Here is a 15,028-nt window from a genome sequence, read left to right as displayed (position 1 = left end):
CACAAAGCAGAGCTCGCGACTGTTGGTACAGAAAACAACAAGAAGAAGGAGAGGGCAGGAGCGGAGGGTGTGGCCCGAGCAGCTGCCAGTCCGGCTTTCACCGGAGCGAAAGCGGAAGAAGCGGTACCCCGCCTCCGGCGACAGCAACGTGTAGGTAGGAAAAAGATGAAAATTTAATCCCGACGTTAGCAAGCAGCACGGGGACCGTGAGGTTTTTGGAGCGTGCGTACTCTGACGTTCCACGTCGTCATCACGCCAAGAGAGTGAAGTACGCTGAGATTGGAAATGAGCACTTTTTCAGTAAACTTATAATGTTGATTGCAGTTTTATTTTTATAAATGTAACTGAAACTATATGTCAAACATTTCTTCAGGAAAAAAATCTATTAAAATATTTCACATTTTTCTTTAAATATTGTTTTTGAACCTTGGATTTTTGCCAATTTTATTTTACAAATTTTACTATTTTTTAATTTTAATATTATATTTTATTTATTTATGTTTAATTTTTTTTAAATTTTATTTTTAAAAGTTGGAAGCCAATTGAAGTTCATCTTTACATGTTGTTTTTGAAGTTTTTTCTTTGAATATTTTATTTATTTTTAGCTAGTTAGTTTTCAAAAAAGAAATGGGATTTAACGTACTTTCTTTAAAATGTTTTTGTTTTTGTTGTTGTTATTGTTGTTGTTTTTTTTTCACTGACTGACCAGTCAGTATTTAGAAGTAGAATGTGAGGCAGAGCCTTCAGCTTTCAGGGCCCTCTTCTGTGGAACCAGCTTTCAGTTTGGACTCAGGAGACAGAAACAATCTCATCTTTTAAGATCAAGCTTAAAACTTTCCTTTTTTATAAAGCGTTGCATGTTTCTTCTTCAGTTACCTTTTTCACTCACTATGTGTTTATACACCTCTCTGCATTCATTATTTGTTAATATTAATCTCTGGAAGAAAAAAAAATCAATAGAGTCCACAAGAGTTTTTCAAAGGAAAATGTTTAATCTGGTCAAAACAGCAGGAAGGATAACAACACCCCTCACTCCCTGAGACATGGTCGAACAGGCCACAGTTCTAACAGCACCTTCATGTTCCAGCTCCTGTTTTAGCTAATTTCTTCCATATTTCTTCAGTGTAGATTTTTTTGTCTGTGCATATTCTTCTTTTACTTTCTTCCTTTAGATGAAGGTAAGAGCTCATGGTTTCTTATCTCTGGTGCCCCAGATAAGGACTGCCACTGCTTGGCTTTGCTTTTTGTTTTTTATCTTTAGCTTTCTGTCCAGTTCTTGGTTTATTGGTTACAATTTAATTTCTTGAGTTGTAGTTTATTTTAGCTTTTCATCTCCTGTGTCATGCATTCAGTCTTGCTTCTCTTGTGTCCTTATCCCTATTGGTTTCAGCTGCATCCAGTTACCCTCTTGTGTCCAATCCCCTCGATTACCTCAGTGTGAGTATTCAAGCCCTGACTTTTACTTTCTGCTTATCCTTTAGTGTCATTCCCCACATATGACATGTCAAATATCAATGTCAATCACTGTTTTGCAATATGATATAGAAGCAACGATTCCAGATTCTTTTTTCCTTTCTCACCCATTCTCTCCTTTGTTATAAGGTGTTTAACTTCGTCGCGTGACGCTATCTTGTTTCCAGCATGTATTTGAAGTTGTAACAGCACAAAATGTCCAAGGAGATGGAGGCGATCGTGGCAGTTTGTCTTGTAATCGGAAGGTTGCCGGTTCGAGCCTCGGCTCCGACAGTCTCGGTCGTTGTGTCCTTGGGCAAGACACTTCACCCGTTGCCTACTGGTGGTAGAGGGCCCGGTGGCGCCAGTGTCCAACAGCCTCGCCTTTGTCAGTGCACCCCAACCCATCTGTGGCTACACTGTAGCTTGCCATCACCAGTGTGTGAATGGGTGGATGACTGAATGTAGTGTAAAGCACTTTGGGGTCCTTAGGGACTAAGTAAAGCGCTATCCAAATACAGGCCATTTGCCAAGGAGATGCATCTTTATAGATAATGCAACTTAATTGGATTGATGATTAACATGATTAACTGGTCTGTCTAGAGATTTTGTTTGCTTTTACTGACAACTTGGTGGAATCTGAAAGTAACCCACACGTGTGACGCAACCACTGAATGATAAATCATAGACTGGGAATTGTCACAAAGCAAATATAGCAACATATTATAGTGACACTGGAATCATTATTCATGGTAAATAAAATAAGGACCTCCAAATGAAAGATGAAACTATAAAACATTTTTGAGTCTTGGTGTAATGTCTGGATAACTGTGATAATTGTGAGTCAATGAGAAGACGTTTTAAAAGGAAAATGCAAAATGCAGTTTAATTTATTTTATTTTTATAAAAGTTGAAAGCTAATTGAAGTTTATCTTTATATATTGTTTTCGAAGGTGATATTAATAATAACTAATGATTAATATATAATTCATAGTTCAGCATATTGAGAGAGAGTACGACCATGCAGGCTATGTTATTCACCATATTACCATGGTGTCATTCCACTATTATTACCAATGATTACCACCCCCGCTAGAAAGTTATGAGTAGAGATGCGCAGTAACGTGTTACAAGTAATGTGCTACTGAAATCCGATTACGTTTTTCAAGTAAAGGATTACTATTACTGCATTACTAAACCGTGATTTGTTTGTGAGAGTCTCATGAGAATGACATACGAGCCTGCGACATCCGTGGCAGCAACAGACGTGTGTTAGATCAACAATGGATAATATGGAGTGCGGGAGAAAGTACGACCATGCAGCTTTTAACGTTTGAACATTACTTTGAGTTTGATTCCCCTAAAAAGTGCCAAAAACAGCGAAAAATCTGAGCAAGCACCTAGCAAGCCCCCAGATCCCCCCACTGACATGACCCACTGAGGCACCAGGCAAACCTCCACCGACCCCACTCCCGCTAAACAGGTGAAAATAGATTTAAGAGCAACAGGACTTAGTGCCACTGAATCTTTTATTTTATTTATTTTTTGCTCTGTTTTACTTGCATTTATTTGAAAGAGTGAGTGTAAACACAAAAAATTATTTTATTTTATATGCTTGAATATGCGAAGATAGGTTAAATGTTAAACAAATTTCTTCAAGTCAAAGACTGTTATATCATTCATATCACATTTATTTTTTGCTTGATGCAATGTGCATAAAGTTAAAAGATTAAAACTAATAAAACAAGTTTTTAAAAGAGACTGTTGATTGAATTTTATATGATAGATTATGAGGAAAAAGTAGAATTGGGATGAAAGGTCTATTGCTTTAGAATGTATTCAGCTTGTGTATCATGTTTTTAAAAAGTAACTAAGTATTAAGTAACTAATTACTTTTGAAAATAAGTAACCAGTAAAGTAATTGGATTACTTTCTTGGAGAAGTAATTACTATTTTCAAATAACTTGACCAACACTGGTTATGTGACTGCTTCAACCAGCTCACACTGTGTCGTCAGGTTAGAAATAGGCTCAGAGCAACACTCCCCAGTAACAAGCAAGTCACTCCTCCAATCAGGAACTCACAAAGACCCTCACCAAACAATAAAAGAGGATCTGTTGATTTTCTGACTTGTTAAAGACTTGTGACAGCCCTGGCAGAGCTACCATGGTCTTGTGGTGTGGTGTTACTCTCTCTCTTTATCCCCACCTCCTCTCATCTGCTGTTGTGTTTGTTACTGAGGCAGCATTTTCCTATTCTGACCTGTGCTTTTTCCTGTCCCGATGCTAAAGCTAGGGTCTGTTTTGTCACTGGTCTTTTATACTTTGTAGCATAACTCTGTTGAACAAATACAGGTATGATATAGGTGTCACTTTCAGATAGTATTATTTTATTTTTTGTGTTGACATTACTGCTGCACTTGTTGTCGATGTCTTTAATAACTGATGTCTGATAGTTGCCAAAATAGGAATTTCCCAGAGGGCAATAAACTTTAAAAGGGGGCAGGACTGTGGGCAAAATTTAGCTCAGCGCCTGCTGGTTATCTCCTTTCTGCATAGAAAGGGGAAAATTCTTACTGACTTACTGACCGACTTTCTTGCAGGAGGCGGGTTAGTGAACGAGTTTCACAGCTCGTGAAACTTAGAAACCAACCTGGTGACTAAAACTCAGACACGAGAATTGAAACTCAAGAATGAAAATGAAATCAAAACAAAACTTTAAACACTTTGAAAAGTAATAAAGGCAAACTCAGGTATATTTAAAATAATTCAAAAACCCCAAAATATACAAAAGCCATTTTAAAAGTTATTTTAAGTCATTTTAAAGTTAGTTTAAAGAAACGGTTTTGCCCTGATTCTGCCTCCCTGTCGCCTTTCTGGGAAATGTGGCACATGATTAACACGTGTTGACTCAGTGTGTGTGGCTGCTGCATGATGTCATGGATGGCAAGGTGGTGACGGCTGCATTAAGCTATTAAAACAAGCTGAACAAGTTGTTAAAACCACACAGAAGTTCTGTTCCAACGTTTTTAGTTGTTTAAGTCTTTTTTTTGTTTACTAATAAAACAACAAATATATTTTAATACTATGAGAAACTCATGGCAAACAAACAAGCAAAAAAATCCAAAATAACTCGCACCAGGACTCACATTACTACTTTAATATATACATAAAATGTCGATAAATGCTATTATTTGAAATATTACTACATAAATAAATACATTACTGTAAAACTGTTAATATTTTCTAAATGGGTTTTTGGGCACAACAAGCGAGAAGCAATTAAATGACTCCGAAGAAGATAAAGTCAGATGTCGTAACTGACCTCAAAACCAGATACAAAACCTGAGTGGTTGGTGTAGAGGACACAGTCTTTGAATAACAGTGTTTCCATTCCTTAGCTCCTTAACTGCACCACTCATCCGCACCTTTGTTTCCTCATTAGAAGAGTACAAGTCGCTGTTGAACATTTATAGCTGGTGGAAATACTCAGCAGCAAGGATACTCACAAATATTCCATGTAGGGAACATGTTACTCCAGATACTGTTTATTTAATGTGCAATTCAATTTTAGATTATACTGATTAATTTTAAATCACTACATGGTATGGATGCATAGGGTGGCAGAAAGGGCGGGGGGTCATGTTAGATTCTTAGTAGGTGAAAACACAATTCCTTTGTTTGCAGGATCCCATTAACTCAGGCAAGTTTTCACCTGAGTAGGTCCTTAAGTAACGGCAGGGCAGGACGCAAGCACGATCTACTAGTGGGTAGAGTCAAAGGCAGGATCTACTCGTCTTCCCTGAGAGCAAGGGAAATTATTAGAGAGTGCATGTGAGAAATATGCAAAAAATGGGAAAGAAAAACCATCAGGAAATACGTTTTCACACCACTGTACGGTCCAGTGACATTGGAGGTAGCCACAATCCTTTTTCTTTATCGTTTCAGAGTCATGTGGCTGGGCTTAGCCTGTATCAGCTGACATGAGGTCAGAGGAGGGGTGCACTTTGCACACGCCTTGCACAGGTTGCCAGGCTATTGCAGGTCCAACACAGAGAGAGGGGCAACCATTTAGTCATATCGTGTAGGTCTTTGGACTGTGGGAGGAAGCTGGCGGAAACGAGAGAATATGCAAATTTCACATTAAGGTTCCAGCTCAGATGAAAGTTTAACTTTTTTGCAAGTGCTAACCATTGCACTGCTGTGCCACCATAAGATTACATTTAGTGTGAGAACAGCTGAAGAATTCGGCTTAAAAATATCAATGAGAGTTGTTGCTTCTAAATAAAAAATGCTGAAGAGAGTGTTTTTGCATGTGTGTCCACTTCAAACCACACAGAGTTTACAGTTGAGTGCTTGACGGATGTGGGGGGTGTTGAAAGAGGAAGCGCAGCTTGTCGTCACTGTGCTGCTGCTACCAGAAACTGCAGAAGAATGAAGACAGACGGACCACAGAAGGTAACACAGAAACACAGCAGATAAAACACATTATTATTATTATTATTATTTTTTACAATTAAGGCTGTATAACATCGATATGTAAAGGATTTTTTTATCTGATGAGATGTTGGAACAAAAAAATCCAAATCATGATTTCACTGGTTTCTACATTTCTCTGGTGGCTCAATGGTGTAATGCTTAAACGAAAGATCCCCATTTGATTTTGGGGTTGTGTCCAAAAGGGGAACTGGCATAAAAAGCCGGCCCAATCAAACATGTAGAACCACCTGCTGTGAATAAGTGAGCAGCTGAAAGTAGTTTCATCCTCTACATTTATCTGAAAGTTTAAGATTTTACCTGCAAAAGATGTGACCAGCTCCTAAAAATGAAATGCTGCTCCTTAAACCGCTAAAGAATGGATATATATAAAAATAAAAAAATCTGCACCTCAACTAAAAGATTGGAAAAAAAATATCACAGGCATTAATGAATACATTATTAATGACGGTCCAAAGTTATAATTCTCTGACAGGATATAACTCTCTTACTTTTACTGCTGCTTTAAGTGCAATAAGGTGCTTATGATTTTTTTAAAAAAAAAATCACAATTAGGATTTTTATATGGTTTTATTTCTGCTTATTCAAAGACTGTATTAATTTAATAGTAAGTCAATGGAAATATTTTAAACTGCTTGCTTGAAAGTACCAAATGTATTTAGTGCCAAAAAGTAAGTAAAGTACTTTATGTCTGGGTATCTGCTGGCAACTGAGGGAAATAACAGTAAAAGTATACAAATTCATCATTTGGATACAAACAGGAGGAAAGCGAAGAAAAAACGTACATTTTAGCAGCTAATTTTTATGAATAAAAACACACAGATGGGCCAGATAAAGAAAAAAACACTTCAGATGTAGATTACAGTGTCAGAACTTATTAAATATTACGACATAAAGTATGCTAACATTCAGGATTCAGAGCTTACATTTGTCCCAGGTTTAAATTTTAGTAGAGAAATTAAAATAAGGGTCTGCGATAGTGAGAATGAAAGATTAATATGAAAACGCAATCATTAATCCAAATGTACAGAATGAAGATAGGAGCTGGTGTATTGTTTGTTGCAGTAGTGGACAGCTATTTGTTGGTGAATATGTACATATGCAAATATTCAGTGAGAAGGCTTGACATAAGCTTCATTTAGATAAAAACAGTAAAGACAGCAGTCCTACATCATTAGAAAAAAGTTCCTTAAAAAACTTTACATTGAGTTTTGAGAGTCAGGAAGTTGCTATATGCTATATTCATATTGGAGATCATTAAAAACCTTTTAATCTGCTCTGAAAATCAATGCATGCTTTTGCTGCCAGATTTATAAACACTGCAAGATTTTTACACCAATTTCCTCTAGCATATGTTCACTCCATTGCTCATGGCGATAGATCCAAGTTTTTCCTTCATCGGGATTTTTGGCGCGGCAATGTGAAATTTGTTGCCGCTGTAATATTAAATTTTTTTATTATTGTGGTTTAAATGACTCAATACGGTTGGATTTTTGTTTATCAGATGAGAAGTGAATGCACAGATTTCATTTAGATAACAGGCATTTTCACTCTACTGTGCGTGGACCAAAGGCGTTAAATGAATAACAGCGGATAGAGCGATGTTTGGCATCATCCAAATACCGAACACGTCCACGTTTCTCTGCAGCAGGACACAAAATCTTTACAAATAGCAACAAAGATTCATCAGCGCACAGAGAAACAGTAGGTGCTGCAGTGGGGCTGTGATGGAAAAACTGCCGCCCGCTGGAAAGACAGACTTTCCAATGAGACCACAACTTGAGACCTGAAACCAAAGCATTTCACAATGGATGGAAATAATAAACTATGATGTAGAATGAATAAGTCATGTTCTAACCCAGCACTGAGATGCTGATGATATTTAAAGGTGTTAAATATTTACATATTTATACATCCCTTTCCACAGTAAACAAAGATTTACAATTTTATGAAGCCTGGTGAGGAAAAACCTGTTCAGACAATTGAAGAGAAGTGACGATTTGTTAATTTAATTAATTAATTTGTTTATTTAAATCTTATTCAGCCTCTAATATATACAGACTCTTGCAGGGGTCATTTCCTGTAGACTTTGATAAAGACCAGTCATATAATGTCTGACTGTAGCTAATAAACTGAATACTTTATTGGCTACATTTACTGGGTTCGACCATCTCTTGCCTTCAGAGCGGTCTTAATTCTTAATGGCATCGATTCAACAAGGTGCTGGAAATATTTCTCAGAGATTTCAGTCCATGTTACCACAATAGCATCACAGTCACTGCAGATTTGTCAGCTGCACATCCACGACAGGATCCCGTTCACCATATCCCAAAGGTATTCTATTCTATTAGATTGAGATCTGGTGACTGTGGAGGCCATTTGAGTACAGTGCACTTACTGTCATGTTTAAGAAACCGGTGTGGGATTATGTGAGCTTTTTGATATGAGATTTTATCCTGCTGGAAGCAGCAAGCAGAAGAAGGGTACATTGTACATTGTAGGGGTGGCTGTAGCTCAGGTGGCAGAGCAGGTCAGCCGCTAATCAGAAGGTCGGTGGTTCGATCCCAGGCTGCCTCCTGGCTGCATGCCAAATATCCTTGGGCAAGATACTAACCCCATGTTTGCCTACTGGTGGTGGTCAGAGGGCCCGGTGGCGCCAGTGTCCAGCAGCCTCGCCTCTGTCAGTGCGCCCCAGGGCAGCTGTGGCTACAATGTAGCTTGCAATCACCAGTGTGTGAATGTGTGTGTGAATGGGTGAATGACTGAATGTAGTGTAAAGCGCTTTGGGGTCCTTAGGGACTGAGTAAAGCGCTATACAAATGCAGGCCATTTACCATTTACCATTGTGGTCATAACGGGATAGACATGATCAGCATCAAAGCTCAGGGAGGCTGTAGTGTTTGAACAATGGTCAGATACAAATATTCCCACACCATTACACCCCCAGCAGCCTGAATCGTTGATACAACGCAGGATGGCATACCAGCATAACCCTTTCATGCTGTTTCCATCAAATTATGACCGTTCCATCTGAAGGTTGCAGCAAAAATCCAGACTAATCAAACTAAGCAACATTTTTCCAATCCTCTGTTGCTGAATTTTGCCTGCGTGAACTTTATCGTATGTTTCCTGTTCTTAGTAGACAGGAGTGGCATCCGGTATAGCTTTCTGTTTTTTTAGCCCATCTGCTTTGAGATGTTCTGTGTATCTTGGTTGTAATGAATGCTTATTTAAGTTACTGCTGTCTTCCTATTAGCTTGAAGCAGTCTAGCCATCCTGCTCTGACCTCTAAAGCATTTTCAGCCAAAGAACTGCCGCTCACTGCAGTTTTTCTCTCTGTGCTTTGAAGTTCGCATGATCGTCTTGACCATGTCTAGATGCTTAAATGCACTGAATTATTGGCATGTGATTGGCTGAACTAGACATTTGTGTTAAGGAGCTGTTGAACAGGTGCCCCTAACAAAGCGGCCGGTGACTGTTGGGGTTGCATGCTAATCACAAACACCAGCACTCGTACAGACACAAAAGTTTAATATTTATCATTATTACCTGTAAATGAATAAGCTATACCAAATTTTCAATTAAAAAAAGTCGATAATTAATTTTTCTTTGAACACAAAGGCAGCAACAACTTTAAACTTAAAGTGAACTTAAATTCAATTCAATGTAAAAATTCTCTATTTTATGAAAACACAACTGAAGCGACATATTGTGAGTAATACTTGAGTAGTTTTAGCTTTTCAACCCAGTTGCACAGCCTATCTGACCTCTCACACTCCTCTTAAATAAATTTACGTTACATTTTTTTAAAATCAGATTCTTAAAATTTGATTTAATCTGCACATTTGTTGAACTCTCTTAACCTTAACCCCAGAGATCATTGCCTTTTGTTTATTCTTGGAAAAGGAGGGCTGACCAGACTTTAAAAGAAATGCGCTCCGTGAGAAAGTTGCAAAAAACGTCTTCCAAAACGAGCCTGATTAGTCACCTGCTGCAGATGAATAGGAAATGACCTTTCTGAGATCACACTATAAAATAATGTGTCCTTGAAAAAAAACAGTTTTCTTGCATTGGGGTGTTTGATGCTTCATAAAGGGTGTGGGCAGGTGTTAGTCCCATACACAAAGCAGTGTTTCAGTTTTGTTTTGGCTGACCACATCCTGTGGTTCTTTGCCGTGTTAACAGGAAAGCAGCAGCAGCAGCTGCTTAAGCCATGTAGGTGTGAATGCTTGTTGACCAGTAATGTCTGCATTAATATAACTAAACAAACTGAAGGGATTAGTTTGAGTTGCTCTAAAGTCTTTCCTCTCTCTCCTTTGTGTGTCTCTCAGGTATGATAGGAAATTCTGGCCCGCTGCCCGCAGTCCTGACTGTTGCGTCAGTGGCTTTACTGAGTCTGCTGACGCTGCTGTGTCTGCGATGCAAAAGGAAACCCAGTAAGTACATTTCTCAGAGAGCTTGGACCGATGTGACCGATTTCAGGTGTGAATAGTGATATACACAAACAACTGAACTGGAGACACATGCGGGCTTTGTTTTACTTCGCTTGAACCACATGAAGCAGTTTGGGGGGAGGCAGCTCTTCACGCTGTCTCTACCCGCTTTCCATTCTTGGGTCAAGCACAGTAAGTACGTCCTCCATAGGGAGGTCTACTGCACAGCTGCAGAACAAATGAGTTGAAAGATCAGCAACACCACACGCTGTATGTGGGTCACAATGCTGAGGACAATGTGGGAGCATGCTGGTCCCCTGCAGAAGAACCACATGCAGTCTTTATATTATCTTGATCTCTTTAATCAGATATGAGCACTATTCAGCTTCACACCTACAGCATTTTACAATCACAAAGACACCTAACATACATGTCTCTGGGCTGTCAGAGAGAAACCATGCAGACGCGGGAGATCTTGCATACTTTTTACAGAGAGGCTGGCACCACCCTGCCGCTTCAAAGCAAAGATAGAGATGTGAAAAAATCAATTTACCCTTGCTTTTTTTTACACATCCACACAGACCAGACATGGAGGCAGGATTTGGGGGAATTAAAAATTTAGCGATTATAGATATATCATTGTAATAACATACGTTCCATTACCACATTTGTCCTTGTCAAGGTAAAGACCCTTGAACAAATGTTAACAGCACAGTGATCCGCTGCGAGCGAGCACCCAGCCCCCACAAGCCGTCGTAGCAGGAGCAGAGAGCAAAGAGACGAAAGAAAAGCGTAGAGCGAGGACAGACAATAAAATAGGGCAGAAGTCAGAACCACCGAAAAAGCTCTCAGATTTCAAAAACCCCCCAAAACTGTGTTGTAGTATAAAGGAATGCTTAAAGTCAGGTACAAATAAAGCCAGTTACATTCTCGCTTTTTTAGATCTAATAGTTTACAGAAGTGATGATTTCTCAGAGATGAGATCATGTTTTTCAGCTTTGCCTTTAGTCCAGCACAGGGGTGTCAAACTCATTTTAATCTGAAGGGCACATGCAATTTAATTAGATTTGACATGGCTAGAAAAGTATTGTATAATAACCTAAACGTGCTCCTTTCAGTGCAAAGAAGCACAGATGCACTTTGAAAACATCAAACTTTATAGACTTAGAGATGAAAATAACTACAGTTTGAGGAATACGTGACTATGTTTTATACACTTCTGTCATTTCAAAGATATGTGACTGTTGTAAAACAAAGAAGCATAATCTAACCAGACTGTGGTGTGGCAGGTCGTGGGTGATGCCTCTCAGTCAGAAGCACGTTACACTGAAGATGATTCAGATGCAGGCTCAGAGGAAAATAACAAGTTTTACTCTCATTATGTGATACATTCTTAATGACTTCACAAAATAATGATTCCTTGCTATGATAGGGGTCTGATCATGGAGGACTTTGTATGTGAGGATTTTAAATTCTATTTAACGAAGAGCCAAGGTCACTTTAAAAGGGGGATGAAAGCAGAAGATCATCAAACATGCTGCACAGGAACTGAATAGGAACATGTGATGACAGCCAGCAGGCTGAGTAGAAGACAGAGCTATATACACTCACTGGCCACTTTATTAAGTACACCTTGCTACTACCAGGGTTGAACTGCCTTTTCTTTCATGACTGCTGTAAATTTTCATGACTCGACAAAGTGTTGGAATCATTCCTGAGTGGTTGTTTGAGTTTAATATTTTTTTCCTATCAGCTCAAAACAGCCTGACCATTCTTCTCTGGGGTCAACAAGGCATTTTCACAACTGCTGCTCACAGAATATTTTCTATTTTTCAGCCCATTGTCTGCAAACCATTGAGCTGGTTATGTGGGAACATAGACTAGCTTTTAAAGTCTCTTAAATAACCTTTCCTTCCCTGTCTGATGCTCGGTTTGAGCTTGAGTGGGTCGTCTGTTTACATGCCTAAATGCACTTAGTTGCTGCAATGTGACTGGCTGGAATATTTGCATTAAGGAGCAGTTGAACAGGTGTTCCTAATAAAGTGACCAGCGATTGTATACAAAGAAGTCTGACAGGCAAAGAAAAACAGGAGAAACACATTATCAAAAAGGTTAAAAAAAATCAGGGAGTCCAAGGACAATAAACAGGAAGCAAAACTAACACCTTATACCCAAGAAAACATCCTTCATCGCAAACACAGGAAATAACCCAAAGACACTGAATGACATGAACACTAACACAAGATGACAAAAGCAAAGGGAGGGACCAAGAAGAAACACGAGATAGACTAAAACTAATGATAGAAAGGATCAAAACACAAAACTGAACTTATTTCTTGAAGCCATTAAGTTAAAACTAAAAGAAAGAGACTCAACATTGCCAGGACTAAGACTTGCAATGTGTGGATAACAAAGAAATCAAAACAGGACTCTGAACCTCGAAATTGAATATATCAACTTAGATTTCAAAAAAGAAATTAGGGACAAATAACGGGGACAACTGAAGATCAGTTTTCCATAAATTTTGCCATAACGTGGAGTCAGTCTGCGATAGGCTGAAGTTGGCAATTATATACTCAGTGTTGGATGTTTTTTTCTTTTGAGCCAATTTATTGGCTAAAATTATCTCAGAATGGTGATGCAGGAGATTCCCAGAGTAATTTCATAAATGTATTTATTTTCATTTATTTATTAAAATATCAGTATTTAGTGTCCCTTGTATCGATACAAAATATTGCGATACAGTGCTCTATCAGTTTTTCCACCACCAAGTCTTTCCATTCATCGTTGTTATGAGATTACTGGCTATTAGTTTGCCGAGAGAAACAACAGGTGGTGCAAAGTTTGCAGTCAGGTGCCGCTTAAATCCCAGCAAAAGAAAAAAATGAGTCACACCTCCACAGATTTCTCATTTGTTCATGCAGCCTGCTTTCTTAATCATAAGATTTTTGCTTATCAACTCAACATGTTTTCTGCATTGTTATCCTTTATCCTTGAGTAGCTTTGCATGAGTCAGTTTAGAATAATCCTTTTTTTAATCTTATACTTCTTGGTGCAAACCCTTAGTTCATCTTCTATCTGAAAAACCCCCAGTTTAAACTCCTTCCCCTTTAAGCCACTTTCCTTTGCTTGGCTGCTCCTCACAAACAAAGGATTTGAGCGGCAGGTGGGTGGGGCTTCTGCACCCACGACCACAACTGTGAGCCATAGATTACCATATGGCAATATTCACATTCATTAACATCTTGTAGACCACCATAACCTCCTGAGACCCTGCATACTTATATGGAGACATTGGTTATTGCCTTATTGTAGCCTACACTTCATTCTGCTCAGCACAGACTTGTGGAATCACACACATCGTATATTTATAGTCATAAGACACAGCTGCAGTCAACTGGTATAAATATTGAGGTTGAATTCTTTCAACCTGTTTCTTTCTTCTGTCTTTTTTTACCTGCAGAGATCATTCAAGAGGACCGTCAAATATACAATCCACCAACGTTGTAAGTAATATCTTACATGATGATAAACTTTTCAGTCTATAGACAGCTGTAAAAATGTCTGATAAAAACAAATAAATATATATAGATATATATTTTTTGTGACATGTGTCAGATGAGCAAAGTGACTGCAAGAAAGAAAATTACAGAACGTGTCCATCGCTTTCCTGCAAGTTTAGTTTCATTCACTTATTGAAAGTCTCATAAATCTGCAGATAAAGCCTTAAAATTACATCACTGAACATAGTTAAGCATCTCTAAAGGCCTTAAGCAGTAAACAGTAGTAATAGTGGTAAACTGTGTGGCTACCATAAATATTTAATACCAGCATATTTTAATCACTTCATAAAAGTCCTGACATTAAAACTCTATCTCGACAGCCAACGTGGGGGGAGTCAGTTTGCAGTGATGCGATCAAAAACAGGTAGGCTAAAGTAAACCAATCAAATCTGTACCTCAGATACCGCCTCTGTGAAACGAGCTTTAATGCTTTGTTTAAAATCCTCGTTTTATTTTTCAGTAACCAAAACCAACCAGATATCATCATCATTTGAAGCAGCAGCAGCGTACGTACAGCGTGAGATACTGTCACTTGCAAGACTCTGCACGATATTTAACCGCACTTGGTTATGTGTTTCATGCAGTGCTTATGCATATCTGCGCACACGAGACGCTTTTTATCAGGGCACATAACACAGAAGCCAGATCAGTTAAAGGTCAAGTACAAAGACTCAGCTTTAATGGTGTTACTGCTGAAAAGCACTTCAATCTGCAAACAGTTCCCCCCCGATTCCAGCTTGAGTTTATAAGATGTATCCTCCATCAGCTATTGCTGATTTGAGAATTGATACGAGTGAATTCTATTTGCTAAATATGCCCACGTCCAGCAGCTCCCAAATATTTTATTTCTTATTAATCAATGCCGTAGGTGATTCTTTATTCTCCGGTTTGAAGTCTATACACTGCATGTTAATATGTGCTTTAATACCTCAACTGGTTCTGTGTCCTCTTAGTTTTGCTGAACCTAAATAGCAATGGCAAACATGGATGGACATGCTTAACTTACTTAACTTAACTATTGATTTTCAAATGCAAAGTTAGAAGAAAATTAAATATGTAACACTTTAGCCAATATTCAAATTAA

General features: G+C 38.4%; 1 protein-coding gene across 8 annotated transcripts in view; it reads left to right on the top strand.

Annotated features, from left to right (window-relative positions):
- Window positions 1-14: 14 nt before the first annotated feature.
- LOC143420869 (uncharacterized) overlaps window positions 15-15,028 on the top strand; it is a 34,411-nt gene continuing 19,397 nt past the window's right edge. For 4 of the 8 annotated variants that reach the window (XM_076889375.1, XM_076889379.1, XM_076889381.1 and 1 more), the window contains exons 1-7: window positions 15-154; window positions 1,391-1,437; window positions 5,791-5,909; window positions 10,280-10,384; window positions 13,845-13,887; window positions 14,265-14,308; window positions 14,405-14,450. In XM_076889375.1, coding sequence (XP_076745490.1) covers window positions 10,282-10,384; window positions 13,845-13,887; window positions 14,265-14,308; window positions 14,405-14,450 — 236 coding nt within the window. In that variant the 5' untranslated portion in view covers window positions 15-154; window positions 1,391-1,437; window positions 5,791-5,909; window positions 10,280-10,281. Of the gene's footprint in view, window positions 155-1,390; window positions 1,438-1,640; window positions 5,910-10,279; window positions 10,385-13,844; window positions 13,888-14,264; window positions 14,309-14,404; window positions 14,451-15,028 lie in introns of all 8 variants that reach the window. The other 4 variants (XM_076889376.1, XM_076889377.1, XM_076889378.1 and 1 more) reach the window with 4 other exon arrangements.

The sequence above is a fragment of the Maylandia zebra genome, linkage group LG10 (genome assembly GCF_041146795.1).
Source record: "Maylandia zebra isolate NMK-2024a linkage group LG10, Mzebra_GT3a, whole genome shotgun sequence".
Classification (NCBI taxonomy): Eukaryota; Metazoa; Chordata; class Actinopteri; order Cichliformes; family Cichlidae; genus Maylandia; species Maylandia zebra.
The sequence above is the reverse complement of the archived record's forward strand: the minus strand, read 5'-3'. Positions and strand labels throughout refer to the sequence as shown.